At 48.4% G+C, this 16,014-nt stretch overlaps 1 protein-coding gene across 3 annotated transcripts in view; it reads right to left on the bottom strand.

The window, feature by feature from the left end:
- LOC138260945 (deoxyribonuclease-1-like 1) overlaps positions 1-16,014 on the bottom strand; it is a 59,768-nt gene that overhangs the window by 2,363 nt on the left and 41,391 nt on the right. For all 3 annotated transcript variants that reach the window (XM_069209490.1, XM_069209492.1, XM_069209491.1), the window contains exons 7-8: positions 7,496-7,653; positions 1,020-1,116 (exon numbers count right to left, since the gene is read on the bottom strand). In XM_069209490.1, coding sequence (XP_069065591.1) covers positions 1,020-1,116; positions 7,496-7,653 — 255 coding nt within the window. The remainder of the gene's footprint in view (positions 1-1,019; positions 1,117-7,495; positions 7,654-16,014) is intronic.

The following is a 16,014-nucleotide window of genomic DNA, read 5'->3' on the forward strand; positions in this document are numbered from 1 at the left end:
GACAGAAGGGCGAGACAAGTATATGTAATGGGCTTGGTACCCAAATAAATAATACATCAATACAGAGATGCTGATGGCAGACAAGTCCACAAGGACCGCCCACACTACAGAGCCTAATCTGTTGCCCGCTCCTTCTTGCTTTGTAATCTGATCAAATTTCCAAAATGTCACAAAGAATAGCAATAAAAACATTCTTAGAAATGATAGTAACTCCTGCTCCCACAATTTCCCTGTTTCTTTAACCCACAGTGACACTGACATTATTTAGTATTAACTGTCTCTCAAGCAAAATTACTTGCAAAGCTTGTCAACAGTATACCTTTGAGCAAAAATGGATCCGACCACTTGACTGCAACTCACATTCAACCTTAAACACCTTCGAATGTCACTTATTGACTAATCTCTAATCAAGTGACCACATCTCCACTCAGACACAAAATCACATCATAGCTGAAAGGTAATGCAGCATCTGAACCAGGCCGCGGCATCTCAACCAAACAAATTAACCAGATCTAAACAATCACTAAATCATACTTCAAATAACCACAAAGCACATCTCGGATCAGGGGACGACACCTTGACACAACTGCTAAATGACATCTCAAGGTAATCGCTACGTCACATTTCAGTGTAACTGTGTGGTCCTACCTCTATCTAGCACACAAATCCACACTTCAATTAAACCACTAGACCAGTGGTTCCCAACCTGTGGTCCATGGTCCCCTGGGGATCCGCGGAGCCTCCTCAGGGGGTCCACGACTGCTCAGAAAATTAAATAATATTAACAGATTAGGTCCCCAGCTTTCAGTAATGACTCAGTGGTGGGGGAAGGGCCGGATTCCAATAATGATTCTTTGGGGGTCCCCAGGTTCCAGTAATGATAAAGTGGGGGTCCACAGAAGCCAAAAGGCTGGGAACCACTGCACTAGACCAGATTTAAACTAAGCGGCAAGGCCACAGTCTGATTTAGCCACTGAACAGAATCTCAAATTATGCCTTCAGCACATTGTCACTCTTACCTCGGCCTCCGTGAGCCCCAGGATTTGTGGGAAATCGTAGGCTCCGGCTGACCCTGGGATGACTTCTCTGCTGAGCCTCTCACCATATATCACAATCCTGTGAATGAAGAACTTGTTTAATCCACTTGTGCGCATGCGCATTTATTCATCTGAGCTTTCTACTTCTCGATTTAGCAGAATAGAATACCGACAGCCTGGTTTTAGGATTAAAACTGTAAATGTTTCTTGCTGACATGGGCTATCCATGGCATACCTTGACTGCATTAGTCACATCTCAGATTAAGGTGATGTGTATCTAGTGATGGGACGTGGGAATGCTAGATGCTGTCATGTGGCTGGAGGACCTGAAATACAGGTCTAAAATAGTGGCCTGCAGGTGGCAGAGTGTGCCAGAGTCTGGAACACAGTGGATGACATCCATCCGACCAGGGATTAGTAAAACTATGAAGATCCAGTGAAAGGAAGTCCTCTCACCAAGGGAACGCTAAACCCCAAAAGTCATACATTCTGGTATCTCAAGTGTGTTCTCAAAGTCAACTTTTGGGTTATGCCGGGGTATGGAGGATTGCAAGGCGTGGGAGCTAATCCGTCATCAAGTGTGACTATTCAAGTTCACTGATACTATGGGCCTGATTTAAATATTGGGGGATGAGTTACTCCGTTACAATGATGACGGATATCTCGTCCGCTGAAATCTAAATTCCATGATATCCTATGGGATTTGGATTTTGGCGGGTGGGATATTCATGACCGTTCTGACTGAATAACTCGTCCGCCAATATCTAAACCTTGGCCTTATAAATTTTAAGGCAGAGGGTAGCCCTGTGCACAATAATATTGGATAGATTATCCTTAAATTAGTTACACTGTAGCAGCATGTATCCAATAGTGACGAAGAGATTTTAAGGAGAGGACCTTGCTTCTGGGCAGTAAAATGTATTAATTGTGTTCTGCTTTATTCGTTATGTAGCATGTGAAAGAAAGCAGTACAACGAACAACTTCTGTGTGTATGTGAGCTGGCCTTGTACCCAAATCTATTTGTTGCATTCTTCAAAAGACACAATAGTGTTACACGTAGCGTACATTAGCAACATAAGTGTGTGTACGGGTGCGTGACGCCGCTCGGCACTTTACAAACGTGGACAAACAGAGCATGAAAAGAGCGATACATTATACGATATGGAAGGTGCAACTTTCCCCAATAAGAAAACAGTAAGCTGTTCTTAAGTACAAATGAGTTTTCACTTTGTCCTTTTGGACAGATATTTGAGCTCAAGGGTATTCCTATATAGAACCTGGAATTAAACGATTTAAGTAAAATAAATAAGGCTTAAACTTTTCAAAAAGCTTTCAACTTAATTTTATCAAAGTCCTTGCTCAGCCTAATTACAGGGAGTGAAAATGAGAGACAAGTGTTGTCTGCAGGGGAGGAGTATGCGGAGAGTGATGTCAGCAGGGGAGGAGTGTGAGGTCAGATTTGTCGGCAAGGGAGGAGTGTGAGGTCAGATTTGTCGGCAGGGGAGGAGTGTGAGGTGAGATGTGTCAGCAGGGGAGGAGTTTGAGGCGAGAGGTGTTGACAGGGGAGGAGTCTGAGGCAAGAGTTGTCAGCAGAAGAGTGTGAGGGAAGAGGTGTCGGTAGGGAAGAGTGTGCGGCGAGAAGTGTCGGCAGTGGAGAAGCATGAGGTGAGAGGTGTCAGCAGCAGAGAAGCAAGAGGTGAGAGATGATGGCAGGGGAGGAGTCTGAGGTGAGAGGTGTCGGCAGGGGAGGAGTGTGAGGCGAGAGGTGTAGGAAAGTACCATCTTGCCTGGCATGTTACCCCCATATTTCACTGTATATATGTTGTTTTAGTTGTATGTGTCACTGGGACCCTGCCAGCCAGGGACCCAGTGCTCATAAGTGTGCCCTGTATGTGTTCCCTGTGTGATGACTAACTGTCTCACTGAGGCTCCGCTAACCAGAACCTCAGTGGTTATGCTCTCTCTTTGCTTTCCAAATTGTCACTAACAGGCTAGTGACCCGTGGCATTCCGTCCATCACTTGTTGTTTTTGCTTTGTCGCCCTAATTTGGAAGGGTATGCCCAGACGTGGGTCCCGTGCTTACCATGCCACTGGATTCAAGCTAGCCTGGCTGATGAGGGGTGAAACCCCGAAACCGGTCCCAGGATGCTTGTTTCCAGTCCAGGGAAGACCTGGCCTAGCAGTTCGGGCTGGACTGTTCCCATGGGGAACAGGGTCAAGACTGATTTGCATATGGCTGGGTCCAAACTGGAATGGCATGGGCAGCAAAAAAACAATGGATTTAGGCCCAGATCACTGTACTGGGGGTGAATGTTTGACAATGTTCAGCATTCCGTCCATCACTTGTTGTTTTTGCTTTGTCGCCCTAAGTGGGAAGGGTATGCCCAGACGTGGGTCCCGTGCTTCCCATGCCACTGGATTCAAGCTAGCCTGGCTGATGAGGGGTGAAACCCCGAAACCGGTCCCAGGATGTTTGTTTCCAGTCCAGGGAAGACCTGGCCTAGCAGTTCGGGCTGGACTGTTCCCATGGGGAACAGGGTCAAGACTGATTTGCATATGGCTGGGTCCAAACTGGAATGGCATGGGCAGCAAAAAAACGATGGATTTAGTCCCAGATCACTGTACTGGGGGTGAATGTTTGACAATGTTCAGCATTCCGTCCATCACTTGTTGTTTTTGCAGTGACCAATTTCACCAATTCACATTGGCATACTGGAACACCCTTATAATTCCCTAGTATATGGTACTGAGGTTCCAGGAGATCCCTATGGGCTGCAGCATTTATTTTGCCACCCATAGGGAGCTCTGACAATTCTTACACAGGCCTGCCACTGCAGCCTGAGTGAAATAACGTCCACGTTATTTCACAGCCATTTACCACTGCACTTAAGTAACTTATAAGTCACCTATATGTCTAACCTTTACCTGGTAAAGGTTGGGTGCTAAGTTACTTAGTGTGTGGGCATCCTGGCACTAGCCAAGGTGCCCCCACATTGTTCAGGGCAAATTCCCCGGACTTTGTGAGTGCGGGGACACCATTACACGCGTGCACTATACATAGGTCACTACCTATGTATAGCGTCACAATGGTAACTCCGAACATGGCCATGTAACATGTCTAAGATCATGGAATTGTCACCCCAATGCCATTCCGGCATTGGGGAGACAATTCCATGATCCCCCGAGTCTCTAGCACAGACCCGGGTACTGCCAAACTACCTTTCCCGGGGTTTCACTGCAGCTGCTGCTGCTGCCAACCCCTCAGACAGGTTTCTGCCCTCCTGGGGTCCAGCCAGGCTTGGCCCAGGAAGGCAGAACAAAGGACTTCCTCAGAGAGAGGGTGTTACACCCTCTCCCTTTGGAAAAAGGTGTCAGGGCTGGGGAGGAGTAGCCTCCCCCAGCCTCTGGAAATGCTTTGATGGGCACAGATGGTGCCCATCTCTGCATAAGCCAGTCTACACCGGTTCAGGGATCCCCCAGCCCTACTCTGGCGCGAAACTGGACAAAGGAAAGGGGAGTGACCACTCCCCTGACCTGCACCTCCCCTGGGAGGTGCCCAGAGCTCCTCCAGTGTGCTCCAGACCTCTGCCATCTTGGAAACAGAGGTGCTGCTGGCACACTGGACTGCTCTGAGTGGCCAGGGCCAGCAGGTGACGTCAGAGACTCCTTCTGATAGGCTCTTACCTGTGTTGCTAGCCTATCCTCCTTCCTAAGTAGCCAAACCTCCTTTTCTGGCTTTTTAGGGTCTCTGCTTTGGGGAATTCTTTAGATAACGAATGCAAGAGCTCATCAGAGTTCCTCTGCATCTCTCTCTTCACCTTCTGCCAAGGAATCGACCGCTGACTGCTCTGGACGCCTGCAAAACCGCAACAAAGTAGCAAAGACGACTACTGCAACCTTGTATCGCTGATCCAGCCGCCTTCTCGACTGCTTTCCTGGTGGTGCATGCTGTGGGGGTAGTCTGCCTCCTCTCTGCACTAGAAGCTCCGAAGAAATCTCCCGTGGGTCGACGGAATCTTCCCCCTGCAACCGCAGGCACCAAAACACTGCATCACCGATCCTCTGGGTCCCCTCTCAGCACGACGAGCGTGGTCCCTGGAACTCAGCAACTCTGTCCAAGTGACTCCCACAGTCCAGTGACTCTTCAGTCCAAGTTTGGTGGAGGTAAGTCCTTGCCTCCCCACGCTAGACTGCATTGCTGGGTACTGCGTGATTTGCAGCTGCTCCGGCTCCTGTGCACTCTTCCAGGATTTCCTTTGTGCACAGCCAAGCCTGGGTCCCCGACACTCTAACCTGCAGTGCACGACTTCCTGAGTTGTCCTCCGGCGTCGTGGGACCTTCTTTCGTGACTTCGGGTGAGCTCCGGTTCACTCTTCTTCGTAGTGCCTGTTCCAGCACTTCTGCGGGTGCTGCCGGCTTCTGTGAGGGCTCCTTGTCTTGCTGGGCGCCCCCTCTGTCTCTTCACGCAATTGGCGACATCCTGGTCCCTCCTGGGCCACAGCAGCATCCAAAAACCCTAACCGCGACCCTTGCAGCTAGCAAGGCTTGTTTGCGGTCTTTCTGCGTGGGAACACCTCTGCAAGCTTCTTCACGACGTGGGACATCCATCCTCCAAAGGGGAAGTTCCTAGTCCTCTTCGTTCTTGCAGAATCCACAGCTTCTACCATCCGGTGGCAGCTTCTTTGCACCCTCAGTTGGCATTTCTTGGGCATCTGCCCACTCACGACTTGAGTGTGACTCTTGGACTTGGTCCCCTTGTTCCACAGGTACTCTCGTCTGGAAATCCATCGGTGTTGCATTGCTGGTGTTGGTCTTCCTTGCAGAATTCCCCTATCACGACTTCTGGGTTCTCTGGGGAACTTAGGTGCACTTTGCACCCACTTTTCAGGGTCTTGTGGTGGGTTATTTTTCTAACCCTCACTGTTTTCTTACAGTCCCAGCGACCCTCTACAAGCTCACGTAGGTTTGGGGTCCATATATTATTCGCATTCCACTTTTGGAGTATATGGTTTGTGTTGCCCCTATACCTATGTGCTCTCATTGCAATCTATTGTGACTGTACATTGCTTGCATTGCTTTCTATTGCTATTACTGCATAATTTTGGTATTGTGTACATATATCTTGTGTATATTTGCTATCCTCATACTGAGGGTACTCACTGAGATACTTTTGGCATATTGTCATAAAAATAAAGTACCTTTATTTTTAGTATATCTGTGTATTGTGTTTTCTTATGATATTGTGCATATGACACCAGTGGTATAGTAGGAGCTTCACACGTCTCCTAGTTCAGCCTAAGCTGCTCTGCTAAGCTACCTTTTCTATCAGCCTAAGCTGCTAGACACCTCTTCTACACTAATAAGGGATAACTGGACCTGGTACAGAGTGTAAGTACCCCTTGGTACCCACTACAAACCAGGCCAGCCTCCTACAAGAGGTGTCGGCAGGGGAGAAGTGTGAGGCGAGAAGTGTTGGCAGTGGAGAAGCATGAGGTGAGAGGTGTCAGCAGCAAAGAAGCACGAGGTGAGAGGTGACAGTAGGGGAGGAGTGTGAGGCGAAAGGTGTCGGCAGGGCAGGAATGTGAAGCGAGAAGTATCGGCGGGAGGAGTGTGAGGCGAGAAGTGTCAGCAGCGGAGAAGCATGAGGTGAGAGGTGTCGGCAGGGAAGGTGTAGACAGGGGAGGAGTGTGAAGTGAGAGGTGTCAGCAGGGGAGGAGTGTGAGACGAGAGGTGTCGGCAGCGGAGAAGCATGAGGCAAGAGGTGTCGGTAGGGGAGTAGTGTGTGGCTAGAGGTGTCGGCAGCAGAGAAGTGTGAGGCAAGAGGTGTCATCAGTGGAGGAGTGTGAGGTGAGCGGTGTCGAGGAGGAGGAGTCTGAGGTGAGAGGTGTCGACAGGTGAGGAGTGTGAGTCAAGGTTCCGAGATGTTGGCCAAGGAGGAGTGTGAGGAGCCTGATGTTGGCAGGGGAGGAGTGTGGGGCAGGTGTGACAAGAGGAATGGGCCACTTATAGGGAAGAATACGGTTTAAGAGTATGAGTGGTAAAAGGGAGGTTTCATCAAGTGAAAGTGAGAAACAAGGAATGTACTTGAGTGAGAAAGGATGGATATCCAGGGGCAGAAGGGTATCTGTGATGGGGCAGAAGGAGCAGATATAGGATTTGCACAGCACACTGACTGTGAAAGAGACTGGACATATTTCAGTGAGGAGCAAGTTGAACACAGGGACAAGTGTCCTTCAGGAAACCACAAGGAGTGGGAGAGACAGTGGAGATGTTCCCTGAGAGGGGACACAGAGTTGGGTGCTTTGGTAAGATGTCCTCAGAGAGGGTGGTGGGGGCATGCATTTCTTGGAGGGGTGGGCATAGACCCGTTCCTCGCAGATTGGATGGCCTGCACTACTGCATGGGAATACACTGGTGCCACTCACATTGGTCACACGATGGACGTCACCCTATTACCTGTCATAGGCACAGTTCGTGTTGGCTCGGACCGTCGTGTCCACCTCATCTCCAATGAGCCACGCGAGGCTGGGCTCCGTGCGCAGTCTGATCTGAGGCCACCTCTTCTTGGCCACATAGTCACAATCAGCATTGAAGTCTCCCAAAAACATGATGCTCTGAAACAGAATAGGAGAGGCCATGAATGAACTGCCCTCCTTTCACGCTGACTGTCAAGGGGGAGGATCTGCCAAGGGTAAGCTCTGCCCCCATTGTTGTCTGAAAGCATGAAGGCTTAAACCTTGGACCAGAAGTTGTCAGAGAAAGTTTATGCAGTAATTTGTGCTGGAACAAGACAGCAGATGGCGGATGTGTTACTCAATTACAAACGCGGCGTATAGCCCAACCATCTGATTACAAGTGCCACAGGATGTAAATGTGCTTGTTATACAGAGATAAGATATTAACCATGCCTACGGCAGAGTAATCTGTCCACCAAATTCTAAATTAGGTGCATAGGGTGGAGCTGATGGTGAGCCCTAGAGAGGTGGCTCGGGGAGAGAAACAGAGTAGGGGCTGAGACCATCCAATTCACCTTATTCTGCTTGAGTCTGGAGTTTGCTGCAGTCAGTGCTGATGAGCTCAGCCAGTGCTGGGTTATTGGCACTGGCAATAGTGTTTTATAAGACACAACATGATTACTGTTCAAAAGAAGGGTTTTTAAAACCTTTCTGCATGTTAAATGATGAGGCTGCTTATGGAGAAGTACTGGAACTTCCAACTTTTACTGCAGCCACAGTACAAGTTTAGTGCTAAGGTACGGCCTGAACATACATGTCGGGGTGTTGTCCAGGTAAGATGAAAGTTAGAGGTCTTTGACTAATTATACTTTGAGTGTTGGTAAAGGGCTATGTCTTGTTGGCTGATTAATACTCCCAATGCCAGACAGGTAAGATCAGATTTGTTTTGCAGTGTTTTCTGAGATGAACATGTGAGTTTAATTTGTGGTGGTGTTTGCAGATGGTGGCCACTGGCTCTTGTTTGTGGGGACTGGCACTTATTTTTCATCCTCAGACTTTGACCCGGAAATAGAAAGACAGAAGAAGTAGCAGGAGGAAAAGATTGATATGAAAAGAGTAAGAAAGAAAAGCTGGGATGCCTAGGAGGCTGCAAGAGACAGAGACAGTACGTGTAGGATGGTAGAAGAAGGTGGCACAGGGTGGAGTCAAGACCAGCCTGCCTTGGGATTCATGAGATAAAGAGAAACTAAGTTTAGGATGGTAGAAGGGAGGGGCATGAGGTAGAAGCAGGACTAGTCTGCCCTTTGATTCATGAGATAAAGGGACAGTACGTGTAGGATGGTAGAAGGAAGAGTCATGAGGTGGAAGGAGGACCAGCCTGTCCCCTGGGATTCATGAGATAAAGAGACAGTGTGTGCAGGATGGTAGAAGGAAGGGGAATGAGGTGGAAGCAGGACCAGCCTGCCCTGGGATTCATGAGATAAAGGGACAGTACGTGTAGGATGGTAGAAGGAAGGGGCATGAGGTGGAAGGAGGACCAGCCTGTCCCCTGGGATTCATGAGATAAAGAGACAGTACGTGTAGGATGGTAGAAGGAAGGGGCACGAGGTGGAAGCAGGACCAGCCTGCCCTGGGATTCATGAGATAAAGAGACAGTACGTGTAGGATGGTAGAAGGAAGGGGCAAGAGGCGGAAGCAGGACCAGCCTGCCCTGGGATTCATGAGATAAAGGGACAGCACGTGTAGGATGGTAGAAGGAAGGGGCATGAGGTGGAAGGAGGACCAGCCTGCCCTGGGATTCATGAGATAAAGAGACAGTGCGTGCAGGATGGTAGAAGGAAGGGGAATGAGGTGGAAGCAGGACTAGTTTGCCCTGGGATTCATGAGATAAAGAGAAACTAAGTGAGGGATGGTGGAAGAAAGACTCAAGACTCAGCCACCTAGGTATTCATGAGATAAAGAGACAGGAAGTGCAGGGGTGGAAGAAAGAGGCATGAGGTGGAATCATGACTAGGCAACCCCCTCACCCAGCATTCAGCAGAACCTGTGGTGGTCTCCTAAGAAAAGCTTTGTGCCACCTCAACAGTGCCAACGTCTGGTGACACACCAAGCAGTGCCAAGTGGTAGTGAATGCCACTAATGGAAGTCTGCCTTTAAGGGATTACGAAATGACAGTGAATTGTTGAATGGTAAAGTTTGAAAGCAGTGCCAGTAGAGAGAGAGGTGACAGGGAGGGGTGGCTTTGATTTTAATGCAAAAGAGGTATCAATGTTGTGTCCCACTGAGAAACGACTCTTGATGAAGTGGTCACTGATGTCAAAGGGGCAATGATGGGTGAGCAATGTTTCACTTCTTCAGATAGTGCCCTATTTTCAGATGCTGTTGTAAGGAAGTCATCTGCTGTAGCATTGGTACCCTTCTGTTTAGGAATCCGTGTTAGCTTGGATCTCAGGATAGCGCGCATGTATCTCTCTGGCACTGTGCCCACCCTCAGCATGACCTCTGTTGGCAAGGGATTTGCAGACTTAGTTCACATCGTCCCCTGATCTAGAGCACGAGAGGTCCACGCTGAGCTGGGCCAGTACCTTTCGGGGCAACTGTGCCATCTACCAGCAGGTCCAGGGTGGGACAAGACAAGCAGGTCCTCGTGCACCACAAAGAGCAGGCTGGCACATGACGAGCTCTCGGTGGCAAGAACCTGCTGGTGCCATCTGTCGACAGCATCGCCCCCATGTCCTGAGGGATTCACACTGGGACCACCACTGTGGCTGTCACTTTGGCTTGTGTGACCACCAGCAAGAAGCATGGAGGCATGTTCTTCAGTGCAAGGCCATATATGAGGTAGGAGGTCCGTGGTCAGAATGACACAAGTCTTGCCCTATCCGAGAGGCCCAGAGAGGATGACGCCTGTCTCACATGAACAAGCTTGACTTCTGAAAGGTAGAGCACGTGCCCAGGGGGCACCAAGGCACAGGGACGGGGGGCACTACACCCCAGTAATAGCCGTCATTTATTACCCAACATCTGATGAGAGGCACAGCTATGAATAGTATGTAATGTGCAGTGGCACCGGGGCTCAGGAACTGGAGGGGCACACAACCCCCACTTGTCACTGTCATAGTGTACAAAAACGATGTGCACTGTGCAGAGCCCAAGCAATCCCACCTTGGTAGCCAGGGGTATTAGGTAGACCACCTAATGTCTATTTTCAGGGGTAGCTGGGGCGAGCAGTTAGGCTAATCTAGGAGAAGTGCTAACCATTTGTTGTACTCACAGTATCAATAAATGTGGACACACTCAAAAGAACAACTCGGGACCAATTTACAAAAATACTTCAGTTTTTTAATGACATTTTTAAGACCAAGATAATCAAAATCAGGTAAGTACTTTTTAAGTTATGATTTTTCAAAGTTTAGCCGAAATAGTCTTTTTGGGCGTAATTACGCACCATAGGAATCCATGGGAGAAAACTTTAAAAATGCACATAAAATCAGGCAATGTTCTCACAAGTGTCACCTTCTGTGTTTAGATTGAGGTTGTCGAGATGTCCTATGGGGCAGCCAGAGGAGTTGTGCTGTTCTCGGTTCAAGTGTGAGCAGCAGCTGAAAGTGTTAGAGCTGGAGCAGAACGGAGAGGGGGTCCACTTGGAAATGCACTGTACAGTTGGAATTAAAGGTAAGTCCGGTGGGTCCCTTTGGAGTGCAGAGGTTGCAAGGGGTTAGGGACCCCTTGAGCACAGCTGGTTTTCTCATTCGGGGGCCAGGAAGGCTGGGTGCAGTGAAAATAGGTCAGCCAAGGGCTGTGGGTAAAGGAGCCTTTGGAGCCAGGGGCAGGACACTTGGAGGGTGGATTGCAGGTCAGCAGGGCCACTCTGGGGGTGGTTCTTGGGTATCATAAAGTCCCTTGACTGGTGCTTGCTCCTGGTCCGTTGAGGGTCCAGTACCCCTGGCTATTGCACGGTTCAACCACTGGAGTTCGCAGTGCCACCAAACTTGGCACACTTGTAGAGTTTGTCTTCCTGGTCCTTCGAGTTGAGTTTGGTCTAGCTGCGGTGTCCGGTTCATTGGTCAGTGGCCAGTCAGTGAACTGGACTTCACTGGATCTTGCTTGCTGGTTTGCAGGGAGTACTGCCTTCCCCCTAGAGGGAAGTTCTTGGCATTTTTTAGAAGGTTGGAGGTCCTCTGGGTATTCTTAGAGTTTGTCTGATGTCCAGTCGACCCCTCAATGGCGATTGTCGAGTCCTGGGTGCAGCAGGCAGGGTTTGGCGCCTTTTTCTTCTTGCAGCAGGACTTCTGTTCTCAAGCCTTGGGTCTTCTTTGTTGATGGTCTTCTTGTGTCCCTCGAATCTGATCTGCAGGTCTAGGGATGCCCACTAAATACTGCATTTTAGGGGAGTACCTGGTAGTGGCAATGGGTATCTTACCTTAGGGCGGCTACACCCACTATCTGACCACTTCCTGTGGGAAGAGGCCGCATCCCTTACTCTGATAGGCTATTATTCTGCCATCCAAGATGGAGGAAAATGAAATAGAGTGGTCATCTTGCCTGCCACACCTGGGGGGTGGTGCAGGCTGAGGGTGGTCACTCCCCCATCAAAGCAGTTTCCCACCGTTTCTCATGCTAAAGTGGCGGTTTGAAATGGAGGTGAACATCTGCTGCTAGCAGCAGGGCTGGGTGTCGAGTTTCAAGGGCAGCAAGCCCTTTGAAGCTCGCTGGCTGGGCAGTGCTTATTCCTGGGGGAGGAGGGGTAACACCTCTCCCCAGGAAGGGCTTTGTTTTCTGATCCCAGTGAGCAGAGGCTCTCTCCTCACGGATCCAGAATCCTGTCTGTTGGTGACAGGCTGGTTAGGACTGGCCGACAACCATGCCAGGGCTAGTTAGATTTTGCAGGGACACCTCTAAGGTGGCCACTGGGTACATTTTATAATAAATCCAACACTGGTACCAGTGAGGATTTATTACTCTGAGTTGTTTGATACCAAACAACTGAGGGTTCCGAGTAGCCATGATCTAGCTGGGGGACTTCTAATGATCAGTGCCCAGCACATGTATGGCTTCCTTGTTCACTTAACATGCCTTAAGGTTTTGTAAAGACACAGTGGGGGCATATTTGCTCATGGAAACATATGCCCTCACATGCATTCTAGGGCACCCTTCCCTAGGGCTGTAAGGCCTGCCAGAAGGGTGACTTACCCCACAGTGCATGCAGTGTTAGTGGACAGGGCACTCGGTGATCGGCATGTCAAATTTGCAACTTTTAAATACACCTTGTCATGCACTTGCAAATGGCAGTCTGCATGAGGCTGGTGTGGGGCCTCTCAGAGTGGCACAATTGGTGCTAGAGCACTGGGGGGAGGGGGCCTCTTCAAAACCCATGCCCTGGGCCCAAGGGTACCATTTACCAGGAACTTACAAGGGTGGCTGAAGTGCTAAAACATAGTACAATTTTGGGAAAAGAGACCTGGCCCAGGGAACCTGATTAGCAGGGGCCCCAGCCACTTAAGATTTCAAAACCACATTATTTTCCAGGCAAAAAGTGGGGGGCTAACCAGGCACAAAAAGGCCTTTCTCACAGTAACCACTAGAGTACCTGATAGCGATGGCGTACCACGCTGTGAAGTAACCTCTAAAGTACCTGATAGTAGTGGTGTACCATGCTGTGAAGTAGCTACTTGAGTACCTGATAGCAGTGCTGTACCACGCTGTGAAATAACCACTAGAGTACCTGTTAGCAGTGATACACCATGCAGTGATGTAACCACTAGAGTACCTGATACAGGTGATGTACCATGCAGTGATGTGACCACTAGAGCACCTGATAGACGTGATGTACCAAGCAGTCAAGTAACCACTAGAGTACCTGATCGTGATTATGTTCCCTGCACTGAAGTAGCCGCAAGAGTACCTGACCTAACAACCTGATATCAGTGAAGTAACACCCACTGAATTAACCACTCCAGTACTTGACAGCAGCGTTGCACCACAAATTAAAGGAACCACTAGAGCACTTGATAGAAGTGATACTCAAGGCAGTGAAGTAACCACTAGAGTAAACCTGATGGCGTAATGTACCATGCAGTGAAGTAACCACTAGAGTACCTGATAGCGGTGGTGTACTACGCTGTGACGTAACCACTACAGTACCTCATAGCGGTTATGTACCAAGCTGTGAAGTAACCGCAAGAGTACCTGATAGTGGTGAGGTACCATGCTGTGAAGTAACCACTAGGGTACCTGATAGTGGTGGTGTATCATGCTGTGAAGTAACCACTGGAGTACCTGATAGCGCTTATGTACCACACAGTGATGTAACCACTAGAGTACCCAATAGCAGTGATGTACTACACTGAGAAGTAATCACTAGAGTACCTGATAGTGCTGATGTACCAAGCTGTGACGTAAACACTAAAGTACTTGATAGCGGTGGTGTACCATGCTGTAAAGTAACTACTGGAGAACCTGATAGCACTGATGTACCACGCAGTGAAGTAACCACTAGAGTACCTGATAGTGGTGATGCACCACACAGTAAAGTAACCACTAGAGTACCTGATAGCAGTAATTTTGATGTACCACACTGTGAAGTAACCACTAGAGAATCTGATAGCGCTGATGTACCACGTAGTGAAGTATCCACTAGAGTACCTGATGGTGGTAATGTACCATACTGTTAAGTAACCACTACAGTATCTGATAACAGTGATGTACCACACTGTGAAATAATCACTAAAGTACCTGATAGCAGTGAAGTACCACGCAAGGAGGTAACTAGTAGAGTACCTCATTATGGTGATGTACCACGCAGTGAAGTAACAACTAGAGTACCTGACAGTGGTTGTGTACCCCTAGGATGGAAATTGCCATCTCTGAAGAGGACTGGATTGCATATTTTTCCAAGATATATTCGCAGGCTAGTGATATAAATCCCACAGATTCCGCAAAGGGCCCAGGCCCCCAGGAAGGCCCACGTCTGACCATAACCCCTCAGTTCAGCTTAGAGGAGGTAGTGGAAGCCATAAACTCAAGCAAAGCAGGGAAAGCGCCGTGTCCCGATGGGGTTCCGATAGATTTATATAGGGCCAATACGCAGCTATGGGGTCCCCTACTGATGCAGACATTGAGGGCCATTTGTATTCAAGGACCCTTACCATTGTGGTGAGACTCTAATATTGTCCCTATATATAAAAAAGGTGATCGCCTCAATCCAGCCTGTTACAGGCCAATCTCCCTGCTTGATACATCAGCTAAACTAGCAGGGAGAATTATTCTGAACAGACTGCAAATATGGGTGGAAGAAAAGGGCGTTCTATCTCCAGTACAGTATGGCTTCCGCACAGGAATAGGTACGGTGGAGCAGAGTCTGAATTTAAGCATTATTATCGGGAAGTATACAAGGATTAGAGCAGGTAATTTGTATTTGGCCTTCATAGACTTATCATCAGCATTTGACTGCGTACTACATGACAAGCTATGGGGCATCTTAAGCAGCATGGGGGTAGAACCAACTATAATTCAATTCATACGGGACATGTACACAGGGTGTAGAGCAAGAGTAAGGTACGGGCTAAGAGGGGAATGCACTCGCCCCTTTGGCATACATAGAGGAGTGCGACAAGGCCGTGTTCTTGCTCCATTCCTGTTTTCAATGTATATAAATAATCTAGAAAGTTAATTGATAAGTAAATGTAAAGACCTACCCCAAATAGGTAATCGCGCTGTCCCGGCATTACTCTATGCAGATGACGCAGTACTTACGGCCCGCACACCACTAGCTCTTCAAAAACTGTTAACTACTTGTATTACTTTTATTTCAGAATTGGGACTCACCGTTAATCGTTCTAAAACGTTTATTATGAACTGCGGTAGGAAACACAGTAAGACTTACAACACCACCATCCAGGACGGGAGGGTCGATATAGCTCGAACATTCTCATATTTGGGCATAAAGTTTGACAAACAGGGTTCTTGGGCACATTGTATGAAAACAAAAAGAGATCAGATCATTAAGACAACGGCGGCTTTAAGGTTTTTTTCAAAAAGGCTCGGGGGGATTATCCCGCCGAATATGATAAAAATCTACAAAGCCAAGTGTATTCCGGCCGCTATGTATGGGTCAGGAATTTGGGGGTATATCAATTGTAACCCAGTCCAGACGGTAGAAAATGATTTTCTTAGATACCTGTTAATGGTACCAAATGGTACATCATCGTACATCAGTCACTCAGAGTTGGGGGTCCCCTTTTTAGCTGATTTGATAAAGATCCAGCCATAATTGTTATGGCATAAAGTCTGGACTTCTGAGCACACTGGATTAAATAAGGGTATTTTGTCTGATTGCATGGCGTCAACATACTCATCGAGGGTCCCCTGGTTGAGATATATTATGACCTTCTTCGAAAATATGGGTAGTAAAGATTATTACACAAACCCAGTTTTGTTGGGAAAAATTACCAGGAAGGAATTGAGGGCCTTGACATTAAAGTATTTAGAAGAACTGCGATGGGAGGCAGAATCAAAAAA

This window comes from Pleurodeles waltl, chromosome 10, assembly GCF_031143425.1.
Source record: "Pleurodeles waltl isolate 20211129_DDA chromosome 10, aPleWal1.hap1.20221129, whole genome shotgun sequence".
NCBI classification, from domain to species: Eukaryota; Metazoa; Chordata; class Amphibia; order Caudata; family Salamandridae; genus Pleurodeles; species Pleurodeles waltl.